This window comes from Caenorhabditis remanei, chromosome IV (assembly GCF_010183535.1).
Source record: "Caenorhabditis remanei strain PX506 chromosome IV, whole genome shotgun sequence".
Classification (NCBI taxonomy): Eukaryota; Metazoa; Nematoda; class Chromadorea; order Rhabditida; family Rhabditidae; genus Caenorhabditis; species Caenorhabditis remanei.
Window position 1 is genome coordinate 10,187,949 of NC_071331.1, and position 21,082 is coordinate 10,209,030.

At 36.1% G+C, this 21,082-nt stretch overlaps 4 protein-coding genes across 4 annotated transcripts; all 4 read left to right on the top strand.

Annotated features, from left to right (window-relative positions):
- Positions 1 to 306: 306 nt before the first annotated feature.
- GCK72_013123 (uncharacterized protein) lies at positions 307 to 3,564 on the top strand (the record flags this gene model as incomplete). The annotated part of the gene is made up of 7 exons (XM_053729662.1): positions 307 to 482; positions 574 to 761; positions 1,535 to 1,858; positions 1,981 to 2,169; positions 2,568 to 2,739; positions 2,911 to 3,046; positions 3,364 to 3,564. The coding sequence occupies 7 exons, from the start codon at positions 307 to 309 to the stop codon at positions 3,562 to 3,564; spliced, it is 1,386 nt and encodes a 461-aa protein (XP_053584434.1).
- A 1,671-nt stretch (positions 3,565 to 5,235) lies between these two features.
- On the top strand, positions 5,236 to 5,631 carry GCK72_013124 (uncharacterized protein; the record flags this gene model as incomplete). The annotated part of the gene is made up of 1 exon (XM_053729663.1): positions 5,236 to 5,631. One exon carries the CDS (start codon positions 5,236 to 5,238, stop codon positions 5,629 to 5,631), a length of 396 nt encoding a protein of 131 aa, XP_053584435.1.
- A 5,626-nt stretch (positions 5,632 to 11,257) lies between these two features.
- Positions 11,258 to 13,350, top strand: GCK72_013125 (uncharacterized protein; the record flags this gene model as incomplete). Its single annotated transcript, XM_053729664.1, has 2 exons — positions 11,258 to 11,424; positions 13,200 to 13,350. The coding sequence occupies 2 exons, from the start codon at positions 11,258 to 11,260 to the stop codon at positions 13,348 to 13,350; spliced, it is 318 nt and encodes a 105-aa protein (XP_053584436.1).
- A 1,199-nt stretch (positions 13,351 to 14,549) lies between these two features.
- GCK72_013126 (uncharacterized protein) lies at positions 14,550 to 15,257 on the top strand (the record flags this gene model as incomplete). Its single annotated transcript, XM_053729665.1, has 2 exons — positions 14,550 to 14,585; positions 15,057 to 15,257. 2 exons carry the CDS (start codon positions 14,550 to 14,552, stop codon positions 15,255 to 15,257), a joined length of 237 nt encoding a protein of 78 aa, XP_053584437.1.
- Between the last annotated feature and the right edge of the window lie 5,825 nt (positions 15,258 to 21,082).

Genomic DNA, 21,082 nt, shown 5'->3' on the forward strand with positions numbered 1-21,082 from the left:
TTAACCATTGAACTTCCGATAAGTCAACCGATATCAATTCGTCTTTCTTCTTCCAGTCTTCCGATAAAAACACCTTTCTCTGTGTCATAAAAAAAGAAGAAGGGGTCATATTAATCATTCTACTCCGCCTCCTTCTGGGTGAAAACACACGCCCATTTCAATTGTTAACATATACCTGGTCTCCGTTTCACTTATCCGTTATCAGATTTGGATATTATCGTTTTTTCACTGAAGCCGTACTTTTTATACCCGTTTTTATAAATTTCTTTTTAGTCTTCACCGAAAAATTCCAGCACTCCCCCTACCATGCTGCTCCAACTAACGCCCCGACGTCATGAGCTCATCTCGGTGTTCATGATGTCAATTGGTACCACTTTTATGTTTTTGGGGTACGATGTGCAGTCCATGATGGCAGAGAGTGTGCTCCATTCAGTCAGTACAAAGAATCCGGATAGGATTAGTGAGTATGCAGGATATTATGGGTGAGTTCGAGTAGTATTCTTCACGTTTTTAATCGAAAGAATATCATTAGCTCCAATTATAACAAATAAATGAATCTGAAAATGTTTTCAGACAAGCCATCCAATACATCTCGTTCGCCTTCTTCTCCCTATTCACCGCCACCATTCAATACTACATTTCATCAAAATCCATGCTTGTCTTGTCATCGATACTCTTCACAACATGCTATATCGCATATATTCATGTCAACTCTTACATTTTCTACTCGTCACAGCTGCTACTGGGATTTGCCTATGCAAGTAAGTAAGCCTTGAAGGTTGGCTAATTGGGATAACTGATATCAAGCACGGTACAGGGTTACTGTAGCTTTGAGAGCTTCAAATCCGGCTAAACAAAATTCACTAGTCGGACCACATTTACTTCCACCTTGAAACTCTTAGTCATCGTTTCTCATTTTTGCTAATCATCATTTGAATTCGTGTTAGTCCCTCAATGATTACAAATAGAAATTTGAAATTTTCAAAACAATCAAAAATAGTATCACGAGAGTCATCCCGTCTCAAAAAAACTAGTTGTTACTTTGAACAAGACTTGAAAGTTCACGATTGACGTCATTCATAGGAAAAGTGTCACGTGAGAAAGATGGTCTTCTAGAAGACACTGTACACGTGAATTGGTAGTGTGGAGAGGGGTGTGGTAGGAAAAGCATTGAACTTTTAAAAAGTAGCGGAATAGTAATATGAGAAAATGGGCCGATAGTTATGAATACGATGAAACAGTTGTTCGAAAATTTTTGGAACCGGTAAGAATAAATCATTTGGAAGCAGTGATATATAGGCCCTGAAAAACCACGGTCTCAATTTTTTCGAAAGGTTTGAAGAGCAGACTCAGATCTTTTTTTGTAGTTGACAATAGATTAATTTTTCTACAGTTTCACACTTTCCATAAATAGCCAGTTGTTTTCAGACAATAATCCTTGGTTTCTGTATAGTTCCTTTAAAGTCCAAACCATAAATGTATCCACCGCTATTGAAACCTCAATGGTATCTTTACATAACATTGACATTTTCAGTGTACAACAGCGCTGAGGGAACCTATCTCTCCGAGCACTCCTCCCGCCGAACCATCGACTCCAACTCGGCTCTCGAAACCGGTCTAGGGCATACCAGTCTATTCTTCGGAGGAGTCACAATGCTATTCGTTTTCCATTTCGTGCCACACACCTTCGATGGACACTTTTTGAATTTCGATGAACATGTTGTGCAAGTCATCTACTTTTCATTGATGACACTGACGATTGTGTCAGTGGTCTTGTTCACGTTTTTGCCAACGAAGCAGTTTGATTCAATTGCATTGAACACACCGAGAGTTACTCCATCATTGCTGTCTCAATTCAGTAAGTTTGTGGGGACTTTTCTGTTTCAAAAAGGTGTGATTTATGAAAACTTTTTTAAAAATCAGTCCTGTCATAATAGAGTCTTGACATTCATACCTCGACTTCCACTTACATCTTTCCAGAACGATTCGGCGAGTCCTTCACCCATCTCAACACTTCTCTCCTAATCTTCACCTATGTCTACATGGGATGTATGGTCTCCTTCATGTACGGTATCTATCCAACTTCCCTCTCGTTCACATCTGAAACCGCATCGGACGTCTACATCATCGCCTTGTACCTGTTGTCTTCTGGAGCCGCCGCGTTTTTGAGTAAGTTCAGGAAGTTTCTGTTTCATTGGGGACATAAAAGTATAGGGTTTTCTGACTGAATTCAATTTCTTACTAATCCATACCTACAGTACCCCGATGACGTCACTTTCTAGACTAACGTCATCTTTTCTTTTTCAATGACATTTGCCTATCACAAACCGTTTCTTATCTCACGTTTTGCTAAACTTGCAAGAACGATCACAACTAAATGACCTCGAAGAGAAAAGAAATCAGATACGAACGAATTCTTGTAATATCAATAACGTTTTTCACGAAGTACACAACCAGCCCAGTCACTAAGTCACTACGAAAGAAGACGGTTTTCTTTTCGTTAGTTCAAAAACCAAACCGTCATTACACCCGATGACCTACATGTTCACAATGATAGCGTGTTCCAGGCGCCATGTTCATCCGACCAATGATCAAAAGGCTTCACAAATACAAACTGATCGTTCCGATGGCAATCCACTGTATTTCGATGGCAATTGTGATGATTTTAGTGTACTGTTCGGTGCCGAATGAGGCGACACAGAAGCCGACGAGCAATATGAATGTGTTGATTACACCAAGGTTAGCAAGGGAAACGATTCAAGAAAAATTATTCTGGTGATAGATATCGTCTGATACAAAAAGACTGTCTGAAACAGAAGCGCCTGAAAAAATTTGACTATGTTCAAAGCCAGTTTTTTGACAGTCTTGGACCCAAATTATACCACAAAAGTTCACAAAATTATTTTCCAGCCGCTATCTCTCCATTGTCATCGGATTCCTACTGGGCTTCGCAGATTTCACTATCACTATGACAAGATCTGTCATTTGTCAAATTGCTGTACCAGAGTATAGAGCAGAGATGTTCAGTTTGACGAGGATTTATCAGGTGGGTTAACTGGGATACATTTTTGAAATAGTATGAGATTGTGAAAACGAAAATCTGAACTCAGCTTTACCTCAAACGATAAATTTATCCTGTTTCTGAAACAGGACAAATCTCATTTTTGTGAAAAATCATTTGATCCCTCTGCGACGATTTGAACCAGACCTTTTGACACCGTTGAAGATTGTGCTTTCAAAATCGGCCGGTTTCATAATGTATTGGTTTTGAAAAGTCCAGCAGATGATTAGTGAAACAGTCGTCGAAGCTAATATACCAAAAAAACTAACATCCTGAAACGGCAACCAATCCCTAATTTTCAGTGCGTCGCCTCGTGCGTGATCCTCTTCATCTCCCCATACCTCACTGTCACCAGCTGGATCCTTATCCTCATCACATTCCTTCTCGCTGGAATCGCCGCAATGTTTGCAGTACTATGCAGGACTCATAACAATACAGTAGCCGCTCCGATTGAGCCATTGGAAGAGGAGAAGGATGAGAAGTTCACTGAAGAGAAGGCCTAACTATCTATTCTCTCTTTTTATTTTTGATAATTTTGTATTTGAAATCGACGAGAATTCCTTCTAGAGGAATGATAATGACAACTCACGGGTGTAACTTTATGATCGGATACTTTCTTTGGAATAAAATAATTTTTCATAAAAATGTTTATTGTTTCAAAACTGTGTTTTGGGAATTTAACCGGTAGGTAAGTTATTCCTGTATGTGATTTCTGGACCAACAATGAAATTGATTAAATTATCAATAAAATAATTTTTTGATGAAACAGAAACTTCTGAATGCTAAAAATCAAAGATTCATCGATCAGCTGACTTTTACATATATTTTCAATCGATACTCACGTGACTCCAGGACTTTTCAAAATCGCTTCAGTTTCATACTGATCAAAGTAAAAAGCTATAAGAACTTCAATATGGCTTTAGGATGGTCTGAAAAGCCCCTACAAAATATTTTGCTAGACTCAGACATAGGAACGATGCGACGTTGAGAGTTTTCATTAAAAACTGTAGCTTCATGGAAGGATACTGATAATTTTCTGTTTCATCATTCCAATAATTAGTGAATGTTTTGAAGGAATTATTGCAGAACTTCTATTTATATTTATTTATTTATTGGAATATAAATCATTAAAATTATACATACATTGCATACATGATGTTAAAATAAAATGAGGGCAAGGGGAATGGCAACGAATGAAGATGTTGAATTCTGGTGGTAGATATCGAATGTTACAAAAAGACAGTCTGAAACAGAAACGCGTGAAAAAATCTGGACTATGAACTCAAAAATGTTATATTTATATTTTTTATTTGTCAGGTGGGTTAACTGGGATACGTTTTAAAAAATGATCTGAAAATCAAAACTCAGCTCGGCTTCAAATGATACATTTATCCTGTTCCCAAAACAGGACAAATCTCATTTTTGTGAATAATCTAATGATCCCGCTGCGACAATTTTGAACCAGACCTTTTGAGACCGTTGAGTATTGAAGTTTCAAAACGGTACGGTTTCATAATGTATTGGTTTTGAAATGTCCCACTGCAATATTTTGTGAACTGTGGTCTAAACTAATGCTCTAGAGTATCGTATCGCGAGACGATTCCAGCTGATTCCAGCATATTCTCGCAATCGTCTCGTTTCGTTCTGTCTCGTTTTGTCCAGCATAAAGTTCAGCATATTCTCGTTCAGCATAGTTCAGCAAAGTTCAGATCAGCAAAAGTTCAGTTACAGCATATTCCAGCACGTTTCATTTATTTTTCATTCCCGCATAATTTATTGCTGGACATTGTGAGAATCTCGCGAGACGAACGTGAATTCTTTTTCTGTGAGAAAAATAGAAAACTCTATACAAAAGTATTATTTCCGTGATCTTTCACTGTGAATCAAGTACAGTGTTCCTTCATTTTGAACTTTTTTCGAAGTTCACGGTTCTAAAAATGTCAATTTTGGTTTTATTTTCAACATTCATTTCGTAAAAATTTGCATGAAAAAATGATTAGAAACGTCAAAATTAAATTTCTTTATACGAAAGAATGGCCACGTTCGTCTTGCGAGATTCTCGCAATGTCCAGCATGAAATTATGCGGGAATGAAAAATAAATGAAACGTGCTGGAATATGCTGTAACTGAACTTTTGCTGTACTGAACTTTGCTGAACTGTGCTGAACGAGAATATGCTGAACTTTATGCTGGACAAAACGAGACAGAACGAAACGAGACGATGTTGGATTCAGCTGGAATTCTCGCAAAGTGCTGTAACTGATTCTCGCGAGACGACACTCTATAATGCTCACAAAAAACCACTCCCTGAAACTGCAACCTTTAACTTTCCATATTTTCAGTGCGTCGCCTCATGTGTCATCCTCTTCATCTTCCCATACCTTACTGTCACCAGCTGGATCCTTATCCTCATCACATTCCTGCTCGCTGGAATCGCCGCAATGTTTGCAGTACTATGCAGGACTCATAACAATACAGTAGCCGCTCCGATTGAGCCATTGGAGGAGGAGAAGGATGAGAAGTTCACTGAAGAGAAGGCTCAACGAGAATTCCTTCTAGAGGAATGTTAATTTTTTATGACATGCACCTTACCGTAAAACCTCTAATAGAGTTGCCCCTAGTAGCAAGAGTTTGGTGAACAATATCTCAACTACCTTGAGAGCTATCAAATTTTTTCCAACTGAAGATCTATTTTATAAGTACTCAGCTATATTTTGTCAGTTGACAACTTTTTGATATCTCCTTTGATAAAAAAGATATACCGCGCTAAACAGACTTTTTTGGGGGCAACTCTATTAGAGGTTTTACGGTATTAGTCCAATTTTTCTTTCTTTACTTGAGACTATCTCGTGAGGGATATGTTTCAAGTCTTCTTTGTATCTTATAGTCTCTTATCCCTTGAAGTAAATAAATAAATTAGGTGAAATGACAACTCACGGGTGTAACTTTATGACCGGATACTTTCTTTCGAATAAAATAATTTTTCATAAAAATGTTTATTGTTTCAAAACTGTATTATGGGAATTTGACCGGTAGGTAAGTTATTCGACACTAGAATAACATTTGGACCAACCATGAAGTTGAATCATACTTGTCAAATCACGGGCCGGCCCCGCTGAAAATTTCAGGGCCCGGGCCGGCCCGCAGCAAAAAATTATTTTTGAAAAATAGAATTAAAAGTCTTGGAAATTAAATATTTTCTTCGGTTTATACTAAATCGAGGTCGGGGGATTCGATAAGACTACTTTCAGAAGCCTCCAGCAAGTTCTTGATCCTGATTCTGATCATCGGCTGATTATCACAGAGACTTTGAGAGGCTCAAAGTTTATAGTGACAAAATAACTTATTCTGACAATTTCCGTTTTCACTTGTTGTCTTTTTATAATTTCTAATCAATAATATGTTTGCCATGAAGTAGTAAACGAAAAAACAATGGGAAAACGACGAAAAATTTTTTTTTCAATATTTTGACGGGCCGAACGGGCCGGGCCGGGCCGGAAGATTTTTTTAGCGGGCCCGGCCCGGCCCGGCCCGGCCCGGCCCGTGACAAGTATGAGTTGAATAACTTATCAGCCAAAATTATATTGAAAAAACAGAAACTTCTGAATTCTAAAAATAAAAGGTTCGTCGATGAGTTGAGCTCGTTACTTACTATTATATATTTTCAGTCGATTTTCAGGTGTTTCATTTTTCTATTTGTAAAATGACTCCAGGACGTTTCAAAATCGATACAGTTTCAAACTGGTCATTCAAAGTAAAAAGAACTGCAGAAATCACTTTTTTCGTATCTCCCAGAACTCGGTGAAATTGCAACAAAAATTGCAACGTCCTACAAATTCTGATAGAGCTTCAGAACTCAAGACAAGCTCTGTTTCATCACTTCAATAACTAATAGCTGAATTGAAAAAATTAATAGTGATTGACGGTTTTATGAAAAATAAAACTTCAAAAAATTGACTCGCTGAATTCGAATTGTCTCGCCAAGTATTCATGAAATCTACTGTTTCGAATAACACATAAGTACGTTTACAAGAATTGAGTTCGTTTCTTTTTATTCCCGTATTAACACAAAGTTGTGGAGCAGATTACTGAAGTTGTGAACAAAGTTCCTCATAATAATTTAAACTGAAATTAGACTTCATCATTGGAATAACAGTAGAAGTTTAGTGGAATCACCAGAAATATTTTAAGAAGCAGAAAATTCTGGACTGAAGAACGTGGATCAAAATGAATGCTCGACGATGAGCTGTGCACATTTTTTCTCATTGTGGAATGTTTCCCAACAACAAAAATATTTACAGGGGAGGTTGAGACGGTTCGAAAAGTCCCTATGAAACTTCTTGTTAGGCTCAGACATCGGAACGCGGAGCCGGTAACAGTTTTAAGAGCAACTGTAATTTCATGAAACGATACCGATAATTTTCTGTTTCATCATTCCAATAATTAGCACATGTTTTGAAATAATTAATGTGAGACTGCAAAAATCGGACATAACCGTTTCAAAAGTATTTTTTTCTCGAAAGCCTTTGGAAACTCACTTACCGTAAAAACTGTATTAGAGCGACATGTCGCTCTATTTTTCAACCGCCTCTCAGAAAAATTTTGTGGTTTCAGAAACTCATTAAAGTTAAACGGAAAAAACTTTTTTGAAAGTTCTATTTGTTGATCTAGAGGTTATTATTCACGCTGCTTCTAATCAGAACCAAGAAAATACACTGGGATAATCATATTCACGAATCCTGAGTATAGATGGGTGTCGTTCTATTAGAGGTGTCGTTCTATTAAAGGTGTCGCTCTAATGCAGTTTTTACAGTATAAAAATATTCTAGATGAGATCGAGGTACAGTAAACTAGAACTATCAGACTATGTATATAAAATGATTTCGAGTGTATAGTCTTCTTTCTACTCACTTCTCATTATCCCTGCACTATCATCTTCCCAAATCATACATATAAATTATATTTTCACCACTCACCACTAATCATCCAATAATTGCATTTTTTTCATCGAATGTAATGACTTCTCCGTAAGACATAACTATAAGAGTCATTAATTAAAAATAGCTAGACAGCAATTCGAAAACAGGATAATACTTATCATTTTTATCTTTCATCTATCTTGAGAATTTCTAATTTGTTTCTTCTACAAAAAAACTCGAATTGATATTTTTTTATACTTTCAAGTGACATTATTTATATGTTAGAGAAACAGCGAAAGTTATTTTTAAGTCAGTGAAAGGATACTATAAGACAGGTATTTTGGTGCTATTGAAATGAATTTTAAGACCTGAAGATGAGAATATTCTGAAACTGAACTTTTAGGTTTCAACCAGCTTTTCTATTTGCTGGTAGGCTACTGAAATTGCTCTGACGTCAAAATTTCGAATTTCCTTTAGTTGTTCCTTTCTAAATACTTACCTGAGTCGGTGCTTCGGGAAACTGAAAATTTGAAATTACCTATAAATTTAAAATTTAAAAAAACGAAAAAAAAATAAACTAGTATCCCAGTTGCACCTCAGATCATTGAGTTTGAACAATTTTGTTATGTTTCAAATGGGAGAGAAACCGGACTAATGCTTCCTACCCGGCTCAAGCTCATGTTGACAGTTTCTCCAATTATATTTTATTTTCAAAATTATATTTTGTATTTATCTCTCACTCTCACTCTAAATTTTCATATTTTCAGAAGGCAGAAAAAAGAATTAATGGTTTCTATAGAAATTACTGATACACAGTTGTGATAACAGTGTAATTTTTATTACTGAAAAATTATTCCATTTAATCAACTATGACTGAAAATTGGTGTTAAAAATTGTTGGAATTACTAATTATGTTTGAATTATTCCTAATTTATTTCATTTTTGTCATTCTAGTCTGGAAAAATGTCAGTTTTCCGCCCATTTCTTTTTTCAAAAATTGTCGTCGATTATGGTGCATGCAGACAGAAAAAATTGCGTAGGTCGGCGATCGATCGGTCGGGGGACGGTCGGGTCGGTCAAAAATTGGACCGAATGGAAGCCTTAATCTCAATTACATTTTTTCATAGGATATCTTCAAATTTTCCCAGAAGTTTGTTTCATTTAGGGCTGCGAGGCGGAGTACCCAGCGGGTCCCTCGCGTCCTTTTCACAGCCCTAGTTTCATTCTATCCAATTCTATCTGAAATGTTTCAAAAGCGGTGTTGGAATTTATTATCGCTATGAAACTTCTCCATCAACTAGTAGTGGGTCTTCAATGATGGTTCCCTTCAAAGATTTTCATTTATTTTTACGTTTCAACTTCAACGTTTAAACCAGCTCGATCCATTCCTAACCGATTATATTTTGATTCTCTCTGTTACAACTCCAACACTTTTAGAGTCTCTCCAATGGTGTTAAGTTCCACGAAATGCTCTGATTCCGAAAACCAAATCGCACTTCTTATAACTTTTTTTCTACCTGACTATCAAGTAAATTATGAGATGTTCTCTCTGAAACAAGGTTTGAAGAGCACATTTATGTTTCTGAAATATGCATTGAAATCTTGGATTCAGTAGAAAAGTTGATAGCTATGGTTCAACTGAGTTTATTTTATCCCTATTCTGTCAAAAGAGTGCAGCGTTCCTAGATGCTGAAATCTTAACGTCGAACTGCTTGAAATAAATATTTCTACCCATGGAGTATTTATTCAGTCTCCTCAAATGACTGTATCAGAGGGTTATAAATCGAAAAAAATACTGAACAGCATTCAAAAAAGTTCTGAAAATATTTTCTCGGAGAAATGAAACAGTTTTGATTTCGATCCACTGAAAAAAGCAATGCGATTTTTCTAGTGCGTCAAAAACTTTTTTTCAAGATTCTATCAATGATTTCTTGGTTTTAAATGTGTTCTCTTAAGATTTGAACAGTCACTTTCAACTTTCGCAATTTTACCTAGAATGCTGTACATTAGAAGTTTTTTCCGAAGTTAAGTCAAGTTAACTTTCAGAAACAGAACATTTCTGTTTGTGAAATATAAAATTTGATAAGCATTCAACCAAAACATTGGTGAGATGCTGTAAAATTCAAAGTTAAAGTTATTCGAATGGTTTATTGCATATTTGCAAACTGGGCGGAAACGGGCCGACACGGACCGGTTCGTAACTCATAACTCACTTCAAAATAAAGTAAACAGTCAGAAGCTGCAAAAAAAAGAATCGAACCATCCTCTCCATATTCATCTATTACTATGACACTTCAATGAAACAGTTTTTCCACACACACATAAAATATCTGGTTTTCCTATTTTTCCGGTTTCAACTGGTAAATATATTTCAGAATAGTTTTTAGAAAACAATCTGTCGTTCGACAAAGTTTTTAAACATTCCAACAATCCGGAAGCCAACATGTATGCTCATTTGGAAAATGAGTGGTCTCTGATAGTGGCCATCTTTTTTTTGGGATCAGCAACTGGAGCATTCTTGATACGAATAGTTGCAGGGAGGTTAGTTATGTTAGCATCTTAGTAGCAGTGGACCTTTCGGAAGTAACGATTGAAAAAACTGTAGAAACGGAAAACTTTCGGTTCAGTTTGTTATTATCTCAGTTGTACTCACAATTAATCAAGTATAAAATTGCTTTAGTAGGTTCGAAAAAGTTTAATCGGACCAGATGCTTGGATATGAATTTTATTTAATCGGGTTGTGTCGAATAAACTTCATTCAAATATTGAAATCATTTTTTACTGCAACGTGAAATAGAATTATGTAGTTGTTTTATTACAGATCCGTATATGCTTTCGAGTGTTTTTTTAAAAGTAATTAATACTTACTGAGACTCCACTGAATATATTTGTCTACTGCAAGAAATATGATTATTTTGCCATCTATCCACTAAAACCACTAAGCGTTGTGTTTAGGATAGGGTAAAAATATTTCAGCAAAATTTTTTTGAGTACGAAAAATATTTCGTTTAAACAACCACCTATAATCGCTGTCAGACTGCCATAACTTTTTGAAATTGGCAAATAAAAATGGAGCCTGTTTCGACAGCAAGACATATCTCGAGGTTATATCGTTTAAAGTGATATACACCTGTCAGGTTTTTTAATTTTTAACTTTTTAGGTGGGTACTAGAGTTCTTCAATTGAGAATTATTGTTTGGACTCGTTAGTTCAAAAACCAAACTGTCATTACACCCGATGACCTACATGTTCACAATGATAGCGTGTTCCAGGCGCCATGTTCATCCGACCAATGATCAAAAGGCTTCACAAATACAAACTGATCGTTCCGATGGCAATCCACTGTATATCAATGGCAATTGTGATGATTTTGGTGTACTGTTCGGTACCGAATGAGGCGACACAAAAGCCGACGAGCAATATGAATGTGTTGATTACACTGAGGTTAGCAAGAGAAACGATTCAAGAAATCTTATTCTGGTGATAGATATCGTCTGATACAAAAAGACTGTCTGAAACAGAAACGCCTGAAAAAATTTGGACAATGTTCAAAGCCTGTTTTTTTGACAGTCTTGTACCCAAAATATACTACAGTGTTCCACGTAATCTTAGCCTCACTTCATGAAAATTCGAAAACTGAAATTTTCGAAATTTTCGGGAATGCATCCAAGAAGTAAAATATGACAACTTGGGTCAAAAATGTGTATACAAATGTAAATTTGATAAGAAATTAACAAAACATTTTTAGGTTGAATTTTATGAAAAATGTGTTTTTTCTGTTCCACATAATCTTAGCCTCACCCCTCTTATTTCAACATTTTTGAATAATTTCTTGAACTTCTGGTTTTTTCTGCATGTTTTTAGTAGAAGAAATGTTGTTTTTCATAAAATGGGTAAAGGATAGTCCCTCAAAAGTTACAAAAGGTGTCCCAGTAGGGCCAAACTTGCACAGGGACTATCCAAACGTCAGATTTCTCTCTATCAAAGCCGAAGTTCAAAATTTATTGACCAAAACTCCGAAAATGAAACTGTTTATGGTACTGCAAAGTGTCCAGATTGTCAATCATCACTTTCACTCTGAGAATAATGAACCACTCTCTGTCACGGTTTGAATAATATAAACTTTTGCTGGGAAATTAAGACAAATTTGCGATCTAAATGATCTCCTGAGTCAGTCCGCGGAGTTAACTTGAATAATAATGTTCTGATCCAACGAAAAATAAACAAAGCGTCATTTTTGACCCAAAAACATTGTGGCCAGAACTTGGAATTTGCTGGTAAGGGTCAGTAAACAGATTGGCAAAAAGAGAATTATCTCTATGGTATCAAACTTCAAAATGAAAACAAGTCTAAACAATTTCAAATTGCTTTATCTGATGAAAACATTTTATTGTGATAGAATTGACAGCTAGTAAAGTTCGTGACACTGTTAGCTCTCTTTTCATTTTGAAGTTTGATACCATAGAGATAATTCTCTTTTTGCCAATCTGTTTACTGACCCTTACCAGCAAATTCCAAGTTCTGGCCACAATGTTTTTGGGTCAAAAATGACGCTTTGTTTATTTTTCGTTGGATCAGAACATTATTATTCAAGTTAACTCCGCGGACTGACTCAGGAGATCATTTAGATCGCAAATTTGTCTTAATTTCCCAGCAAAAGTTTCTATTATTCAAACCGTGACAGAGAGTGGTTCATTATTCTCAGAGTGAAAGTGATGATTGACAATCTGGACACTTTGCAGTACCATAAACAGTTTCATTTTCGGAGTTTTGGTCAATAAATTTTGAACTTCGGCTTTGATAGAGAGAAATCTGACGTTTGGATAGTCCCTGTGCAAGTTTGGCCCTACTGGGACACCTTTTGTAACTTTTGAGGGACTATCCTTTACCCATTTTATGAAAAACAACATTTCTTCTACTAAAAACATGCAGAAAAAACCAGAAGTTCAAGAAATTATTCAAAAATGTTGAAATAAGAGGGGTGAGGCTAAGATTATGTGGAACAGAAAAAACACATTTTTCATAAAATTCAACCTAAAAATTTTTTGTTAATTTCTTATCAAATTTACATTTGTATACACATTTTTGACCCAAGTTGTCATATTTTACTTCTTGGATGCGTTCTCGAAAATTTCGAAAATTTCAGTTTTCGAATTTTCATGAGGTGAGGCTAAGATTATGTGGAACACTGTACAAAAGTTCACAAAATTGTTTTACAGCCGCTATCTCTCGATCATCATCGGATTCCTCCTGGGCTTCGCAGATTTCACTATCACTATGACAAGATCTGTCATTTGTCAGATTGCTGTGCCAGAGTACAGAGCAGAGATGTTCAGTTTGACGAGGATTTACAGTAGCGAGCATAGGTGAGGGCAGATTCATACTTTCATGGGTATCTCTGCTGAATCGTGTCCGTTTTGCATAATCTTTTTTTTTTGATAGATAGCTGAAATATCCAGTAACAAGAGAATGAGTTTTTTGAAAAAGGTTTCAGTTTTGATTTTTTTTCAATAATTAATTTTTCCTGATCGTGATTTGAAAATTCGAAAAAAAACTTTTTATTTTTCTCTTGGAGTTATTGAGTTTTTAATGTCAAAATGATGGAACATGTTCAAATAAACAAAAAATTATGTTAAATTAGTTTCTTAGTTCCTGAGCATCGTGCTAGAGCTAAAAAGGTTTCGGTAGTGCGGCTGGAGGTTAAGTTATCATTTATTGGAAGATAAAATTAGATGCTCACCTCTGGGCTTTTATACCAAGCATAGAGGCGGAGCTTACAAACAATAGAAAAGAAGATAGATGATGATTCAGCCAGACGGTGAACCATCAAAGAGCGGAAAGATGAAAGGGCCAAGACAAAGAAATTGTAACTATGACTCTTTCATCAAGCAAAAAGATACAATTCTGTAGGAATTGTATACTCCCGGCTCAGCGAATGAGAAGAGAGAGAGAGAGATTGAGGACGTTAACATCAAAATGATGGAAGAAAGAGGGTCTAGAAATGTACAATAAGGAACGGTTCAAGTTTAGATCAGCGGCGTTTTTTTGAATCATGTCGTTCGTTTGCAAACTTGTTTGGCTGTCATTGGTACCTTGTCCTTTGATTTCTGCTCGACCCTTCAGCTGGTCCTACCAATATTCTTGAAGCACTTGATGATCCTGTCTGATAGAAATCTCTCCGGAGAGAGGCTCCCGGCGTCCAAAGAGTTTATGCGAAGAACGAGTTCAGCGTTTGGAACAGGTTCTGTTGGTGGTTGAGGTGCACCAGTTCTGCTGTGGGAACTTAGTGCGCGATCCTTCGATCTTGAGTTTGACCGATCCATTGCTTTGGTATCTGGTCGTGTACCAGTTTCACTGGGTTTTTGGCGTTCCTTGGGACTGGACTGGGACTTGTCCGGTCAGTGAACTTTGTTGCTCGATGATGGAAGAATCCGTATTGTTCTGTCCATTTGAGCGAATTGTTGTTTGTCTTGAACAACAAGAGTTAGCGGCTTCTTGATCTTCCTTGCCAATTCGAACTGCGCTACGATGAATTGGTTCCACTACTCTGTTATTTTTCCTCGCGTTGGATGCGTCCTGTGGCTCGATCGTTGATCCAATCGATTGTGAGAAAAACGCGTTGTTTTTAGCACAAATCCCGTGATGCGATGCGAACAGAAATAGTAGAAACTCCTCCAGCCACACAAGCCTGCCACGCGGGGGTCAAAAGTGGCGTCCTCGGGAAAACCTTCATAACTCATCAAGAAATTATCCAAATTAGCCAAAACATGTACCAAAAAACGTGTTTTGAGTTCTTCTACAAACCAACATTAAAAAATCAAGATTTTAGAAAAAAATAATTTTTCAAATTTTTTCACTCAAAATTTTTTCATTCCAATTTTTTCCTGGATTTCCGATATTTTCTGGCTATAAAACGAACAAAAAACACAAACATGCGTTTTATTATTTGTGATAAAGCAATTTGCATGCAGTAGTTTTGAAATGTCTCATCTGACACCTTTATTGAACTGTGGTCTAAACTATTTTCACAAAAACCACTTCTTGAAACTGCAACCTTTAACATTCCATATTTTCAGTGTGTCGCCTCGTGCGTGATCCTCTTCATCTTCCCATACCTTACTGTCACCAGCTGGATTCTTATCCTCATCACATTCCTTCTCGCTGGAATCGCCGCAATGTTTGCAGTACTATGCAGGACTCATAACAATACAGTAGCCGCTCCGATTGAGCCATTGGAAGAGGAGAAGGATGAGAAGTTCACTGAAGAGAAGGCCTAACTATCTATTCTCTCTTTTTATTTTTGATAATTTTGTATTTGAAATCGACGAGAATTCCTTCTAGAGGAATGATAATGACAACTCACGGGTGTAATTTTATGACCGGATACTATCTTTCGAATAAAATCATTTTTCAGAAAAATTTTTATTGCTTCACAACTATGTTAAGTGAAATTGCAAGGTAGGGGAGTTATTCCATCCAAAATTTTATGAACTTTTTAGGCTGGGGCGAGGAAAGAAAAGACGGCGCTTTGCCAACCGTCTCTCCCTCTTTTTTCTGTCGATTCCCATATGCTTTATCAGTGTTTCTATCTCAGAAGACGTCATTTTGAGAATTTTGAAAAAAGAAAAAGACGGGTATCATTAAGAGAAAATTTCTGATCTTTTGGTCCAAATTTGAAGAAAATCGGTTCAGTAGGAAGGGCGGTAGAATCGGCGACAGACAAACAAACATACAGCCGTTTTCGTTTGTTAATAGTAAAGATTCCTATAGCGGAATGTTTCGAAGGCAAATTGTTTACAAGGGGAGGTGTGAAGGATCAATATTTTGAAATCTTTCAAAAACTTGACCAGGCCTTTAGGACAGTCTGAAAAGTCCCTGCAAAATTTCTTGTTACGGCCAGACGGCCAGACATCGGAACGGAGAGTCGTGAAAAGACAACTGTAACTTCCTGGAAGGATATCGATAATTTTCTGTTTCATCATTTCATTAATTGCTACAAGTTTGAAAGAAATTATTGTTGCACAGATTTCAAATTCCTTTGATCCAAATACAACATTTCTGAAACATGAAGATACATAACCGTTTGTTGACTGTCTCCTGGTCCCCGAATCAGGGTCCTGTCCCACTCCAAACTATAATAAAATGTAATTTATATTACTAAATTATTCTAGTTTAGTTTATATTTATTACGTATTTTACTTTCAGTTAATTATTTCCCTGCTTCCCAGGAGGATGTATATTATTCTATTTTTTTCCTCGTCAGGTCTTGCCGCGCTTTAGAAGTCTTGCACGAGAATTCGATGCTCTTTGGCAGAGCTGTGCGGAAGTAAAATTTTTGAAAAGGGAAGAAGGAAGAAGGAAGAAGGAAGTGAAAAAAGCCCGGAAGAAGGAAGAAGGAAGTTGGGTCCGAAACCGGAAACTTAATAACTCAATTGTTCTAAACCATGATGAGATCGAGGAACAGTAAACTAGATAAATCCGTTTATATAAAAAATGCCGTAGTGTGTTTACAACATTTGTTGAATAGAAAGTTTTTCTTTTGTGAAGGTGTTGAAAAGGGAAAAAGTTCTCCGCTACTAACAGCTTTGAAAAACCTGCAGTCATGAAAACTGCAGTGCGTCGCTTTGATTAATCCGTCGCTTTCTGAAATATTTGTTATCTATTCTCTTATTATCCTTGCGCTATCTTCCCAAATCGTATAAAGTTTATTATCTACCACCACCCATCATTAATCATCCAATAATTGCATTTTTCATCGAATGTAATGACTTCTCCGTAAGACATAATTATAAGAGTCATTAATTAAAAATAGCTAGACATCAATTCGAAAACTGGATAATATTTGTCATCTTTATAATTTATCTATGTTGAGGATTTCTAATTAGTTTCTTCAACAAAAATTCAACTATCATTATTATTTGAAACTTTTAAGTTTCATTATTTTAATGTTAGAGAAACAGCAAAAGTTATCCTGATATCAAAGAAAGGAAACTATGAACTTGGCTCGCTATTCTAATTTACGAATGGTTCCTTGGCTTTATTGAAATAAATTTTGAGATGTGAAGATGAGAATATTCTGAAACTGCACAGTTTAGGTTTCAACTAGCTTTTTTGTTGACTGGTAGACTACTGAAATTGCGCATATATCAGAATATAAGGTTTTCTTTACTTGTTGCTTTCTATTTTCCTGATTGTGAGTCAGTATTTCGGTAAACAGAATTTGTGAATATCACAGAAAAATGAGATCAGAAAAAATTCGTATCCCTGGTACACATCAGATAATTGATTTTGAACAATTTTGTTATGTTTCTGATCAGAGAGAAACCGAACTGGAGTTTCCTAACTCAATCACATTCTCTCTAGATATTTTTAATTTTCAACATTCATATTTTGTATCTGATTTATCTCTCTCTCTCTCTCTCGCTTTCAATTTTCATATTTCCAGTGGTTATTCACTCCATCCAATGTAAATCAATAGTTTTTATAAAAATAACTGAAATACAGTTTTGATAAAAGAGTCATTTCTATTACTGAAATATTGTTTCCATCTTCAGGTCAGAAATTCGAACAGTATCCATTAGAATCATAGGAGACTATGCAACTGAAACAGAAAAGTTTTCACAAACGTGTTTTAATTTTTAGATTTTGCTTAATTATTGTGAGCAATACTGATACAAAACTACGTTTGTAAGCGCCTTGGAAATAATGGAGTCGAGTAAAACATACTCAAATTGAACAATTATAGGAACAGAACACTTTTATGCTAATTTAATGGTTGAAGACAAACTGTGAATTCCCGAGTTTACAAGAATAACTTTTAACTTTTCCAATTTTTTGGGAATTTTCAAGTGTGTATCAAATATTACCACAAAAATAACTAATACAAGATTCTTAACATCACTTTCCTGTTTCTGGAAAATGTACTTCAGACTACGTTTTTAACCGAAAATTATTAGCGGCCCACCCCCTCTTACAACTGCGCCCCACCGCAAACGAGAGAGTATCGGTAAGAGACGCAGAATTTTTTCTCGCGCGAACAAATATTTTTACAATTTTTGACCTATTTTCGCTGTTTTTAAGAACAAATTACATAACAACTTTCGAAAAATAGTGAAAATAGGTCAAAAACTGTGAAAATAATTGTTGGCGCGAGAAAAAAATCTGCGTCTCTCGCCGATACTCTCTCGTTTGCGGCGGGGCGCAGTTGTAACGAATTTGCTCGGCTAATATTCTAGGACATAGTCTCCCAGACTCCAAGTAAGGACTGCAAGGAAATTTTTGATCTACCCTCATGAAACGAAAAATTTGAGAAATTAGCAGGTCTAAAACGTTATTACTTTAATTAAATCGATCAAATTCCGAATTTCTTTCAATTTTTTTGTTATTTTCTCGAAAACTAATGAGCAAATTGAAAAACCGTCCTACAGAAATGTGTAAAATATTCCGGAGCACGATTTGAGCTATCATTCGTTGGATAATGTTGAGAAATAAACAAATCCAGTAGATTTTTCCGAAATAAAAATGAAAAATTGCCTTTTCGACTTGAAAAAGTATCTGAAACCAGGATTTTTTGGATTGAATGGGTGGATAATGCTCTCAGAATAATTCTAAAACTGAAATTTTCTTACTACCGACCTTACGCTAAAAATTAAAGTAATAACGTTTTAGACCTGCTAATTTCTCAAATTATTCGTTTCATGAGGGTAGATCAAAAATTTCCTTGCAGTTCTTACTCGGAGTCTGGGAGACTGTGTAGGAGAAAATTTCAAAGTGAAATCTAGATTTTCTGGAAGCATACTCAAACCAGCTCCCCTAAACTGATTCTCGAAACTTTCCGTTCTGAAACTGAACATTTTATGTTTCAAGAGCATCATAAAATCTTTTACTGAATGACTGTTTTTCTGATTCACGGTTTTTTCTCATAGGATTTCTTCATATTTTTCAAAAAGTTTGTTTCATTAAGGGCTGCGAGACGGGATGCCTTGTGGACGGGGCTCGTCTCCGCCCCTCCTTTTACAGCCCTGGTTTCATTCCTTCCAATGACATTTGAAATGTTTCAAAAACGTTTGTTGGAAATTATTTTATCTATGAAACCTTTATTTATTATTTTTACTTGCTGACATAACAGTCTTGAAACGGAACACTACTTGAAATAAATATTTCAACCATTGACCAGAGTGCGGCCCCGGGCTCAAAAACCCGGATAATACCCGGGAATCCGGGTTTGACAAATACCCGGGTGCTCGGGTCGGGTATTACCCGGGTCAGACAAAACCTGACCCGGGTCGGGTAATACCGTTTTGATCGGGTAGCAGTTTTATAAAACGTGAGAACAGATTTCATTTTCATTTGCAAGAATGTAATTCAGAAATTCTCCGGGGGTTGTGCTTTCCAGACTTTTCAAAAATCGGGCCGGCCCGGGCCGGGCCGAGATTTTTCTTGGCCGTCGGGGACCTGGTGCCGCACTCTGCCATTGACTATTTATTGCATTTCATCACACGATTGGATCAGAATGATCTAGTTTCAACAATGTTTTAAATTGGTATAAAATAATTGAAAAAAAAACAATTCTGAAATATTTTCTCCGAGAAACGAAACAGTTTTGTTTTTGATCCAGTGAAAAAAGCCGTGGGAAGGTTTTAAGGCGTCAGGAACTTTTTCCTGATTCTTTCCTAGATTTTTTGGTTTTAATTGGGATCTCACATGATATAACCAAATATTATTTGCCTAAATAGTTACATATATTTCCAGCAACTCAAATTATAGATTCGTATTCCTTATTGCCGTAAGAGAACTAGAACAACTAGATTTCGGCGTAGAGTTTTAAAAAACTATGAAACTGCAATATGAAAAAACCAGTCTCACTCAGAACATAAGTCAGGAGGATTTCTCAAAAAATTAATCGCATTAGGCCTTTCATTAAAGTAACAATAAACCATACTAAATTGATAGTCATGCAAATATACCATTGGTCCTGAGTTTGTTGAGAATTGAAACAACTGAAAATGGTTGAAAATGGAAAGTAGTTATTATTATATTTTAATATCACTGTAGAAACTCGCGTTATTAAATAGATATATGTTTCGTCAAGAATTCTGCTCAGTTTGAAACCAAAATTTTGCATGTTTATTTAAACGGAGGAGAGCAACCTTGTATAAAAAAAAGTCCCATCGTATTACACTGAAAATATATTGTAATTGAAAGGAAGCGACTGCCGTAAATCAAAAGGAGTGGATTTCTAACGAGTTTCTGGTTTTGATCGCTGACGTTTTCTTCTGTTCCAATTCCAACGCTTTCAGTGTCTCTCGAATGGTGTTATGTTACACAGAACACCAAACCGCACTGCCCATAACTTGCTACGTTTTTGCTTGATTATGGAATAAAATATCAGATGTTCTCTCTGAAACATGGTTTTGAGAACGAAAAGTCGATACTCTAGAGTCTAAAGGTTCAATTTCATTTCATCACTCTTTTGAAAAACTTTCTGGACTGTTCTGCTTCTTATCAAACAATGAAGCGTCCCTAGAAGCTACTTGCTGACTTAACACAGTTTTGTAACATAAATATTTCTAACCGATTTCATCATGGATCAGCGGCATCTAGTTCAGTTTAAGTTAATATTATCTTTTCTTTAATTCTGGAAATATTTTGCCCGAGAGACGAAACCGTCTTCATTTTGATCCAGTGAAAAACAAAGGGAAATTTCCAAAGCATCCAGAACTTTTTCCAGATTCTATCAATGATTTCTTGTTTTTATTGTGATCTCACAAGATTTAAGAGGCGCTGTCTGTATGATGAGGATTCCTTTTGGCACGGTTGCAAAAAGTTGTTCCAAGCCGAACTCTTTTCACAGCATATGTATGTACCCCTATGGTAGTGATTTACAAAAAATATGTCACCAGTCCCCTATGACGTCATCATAGGAAAATATGCCCAATCTTATCGAGAGACACTGAAAGCGTTGGAATTGGAACAGAAGAAAACGTCGAATCGTAAAAATGGAATTGAACTTGTTTAAATGTTATATAGGTAAAAGGTAAAAATAAATGTTTGCAGCGAATCATCCTTGAAGACCTCCTATAAGTGGGTGATAAAGTTTCAT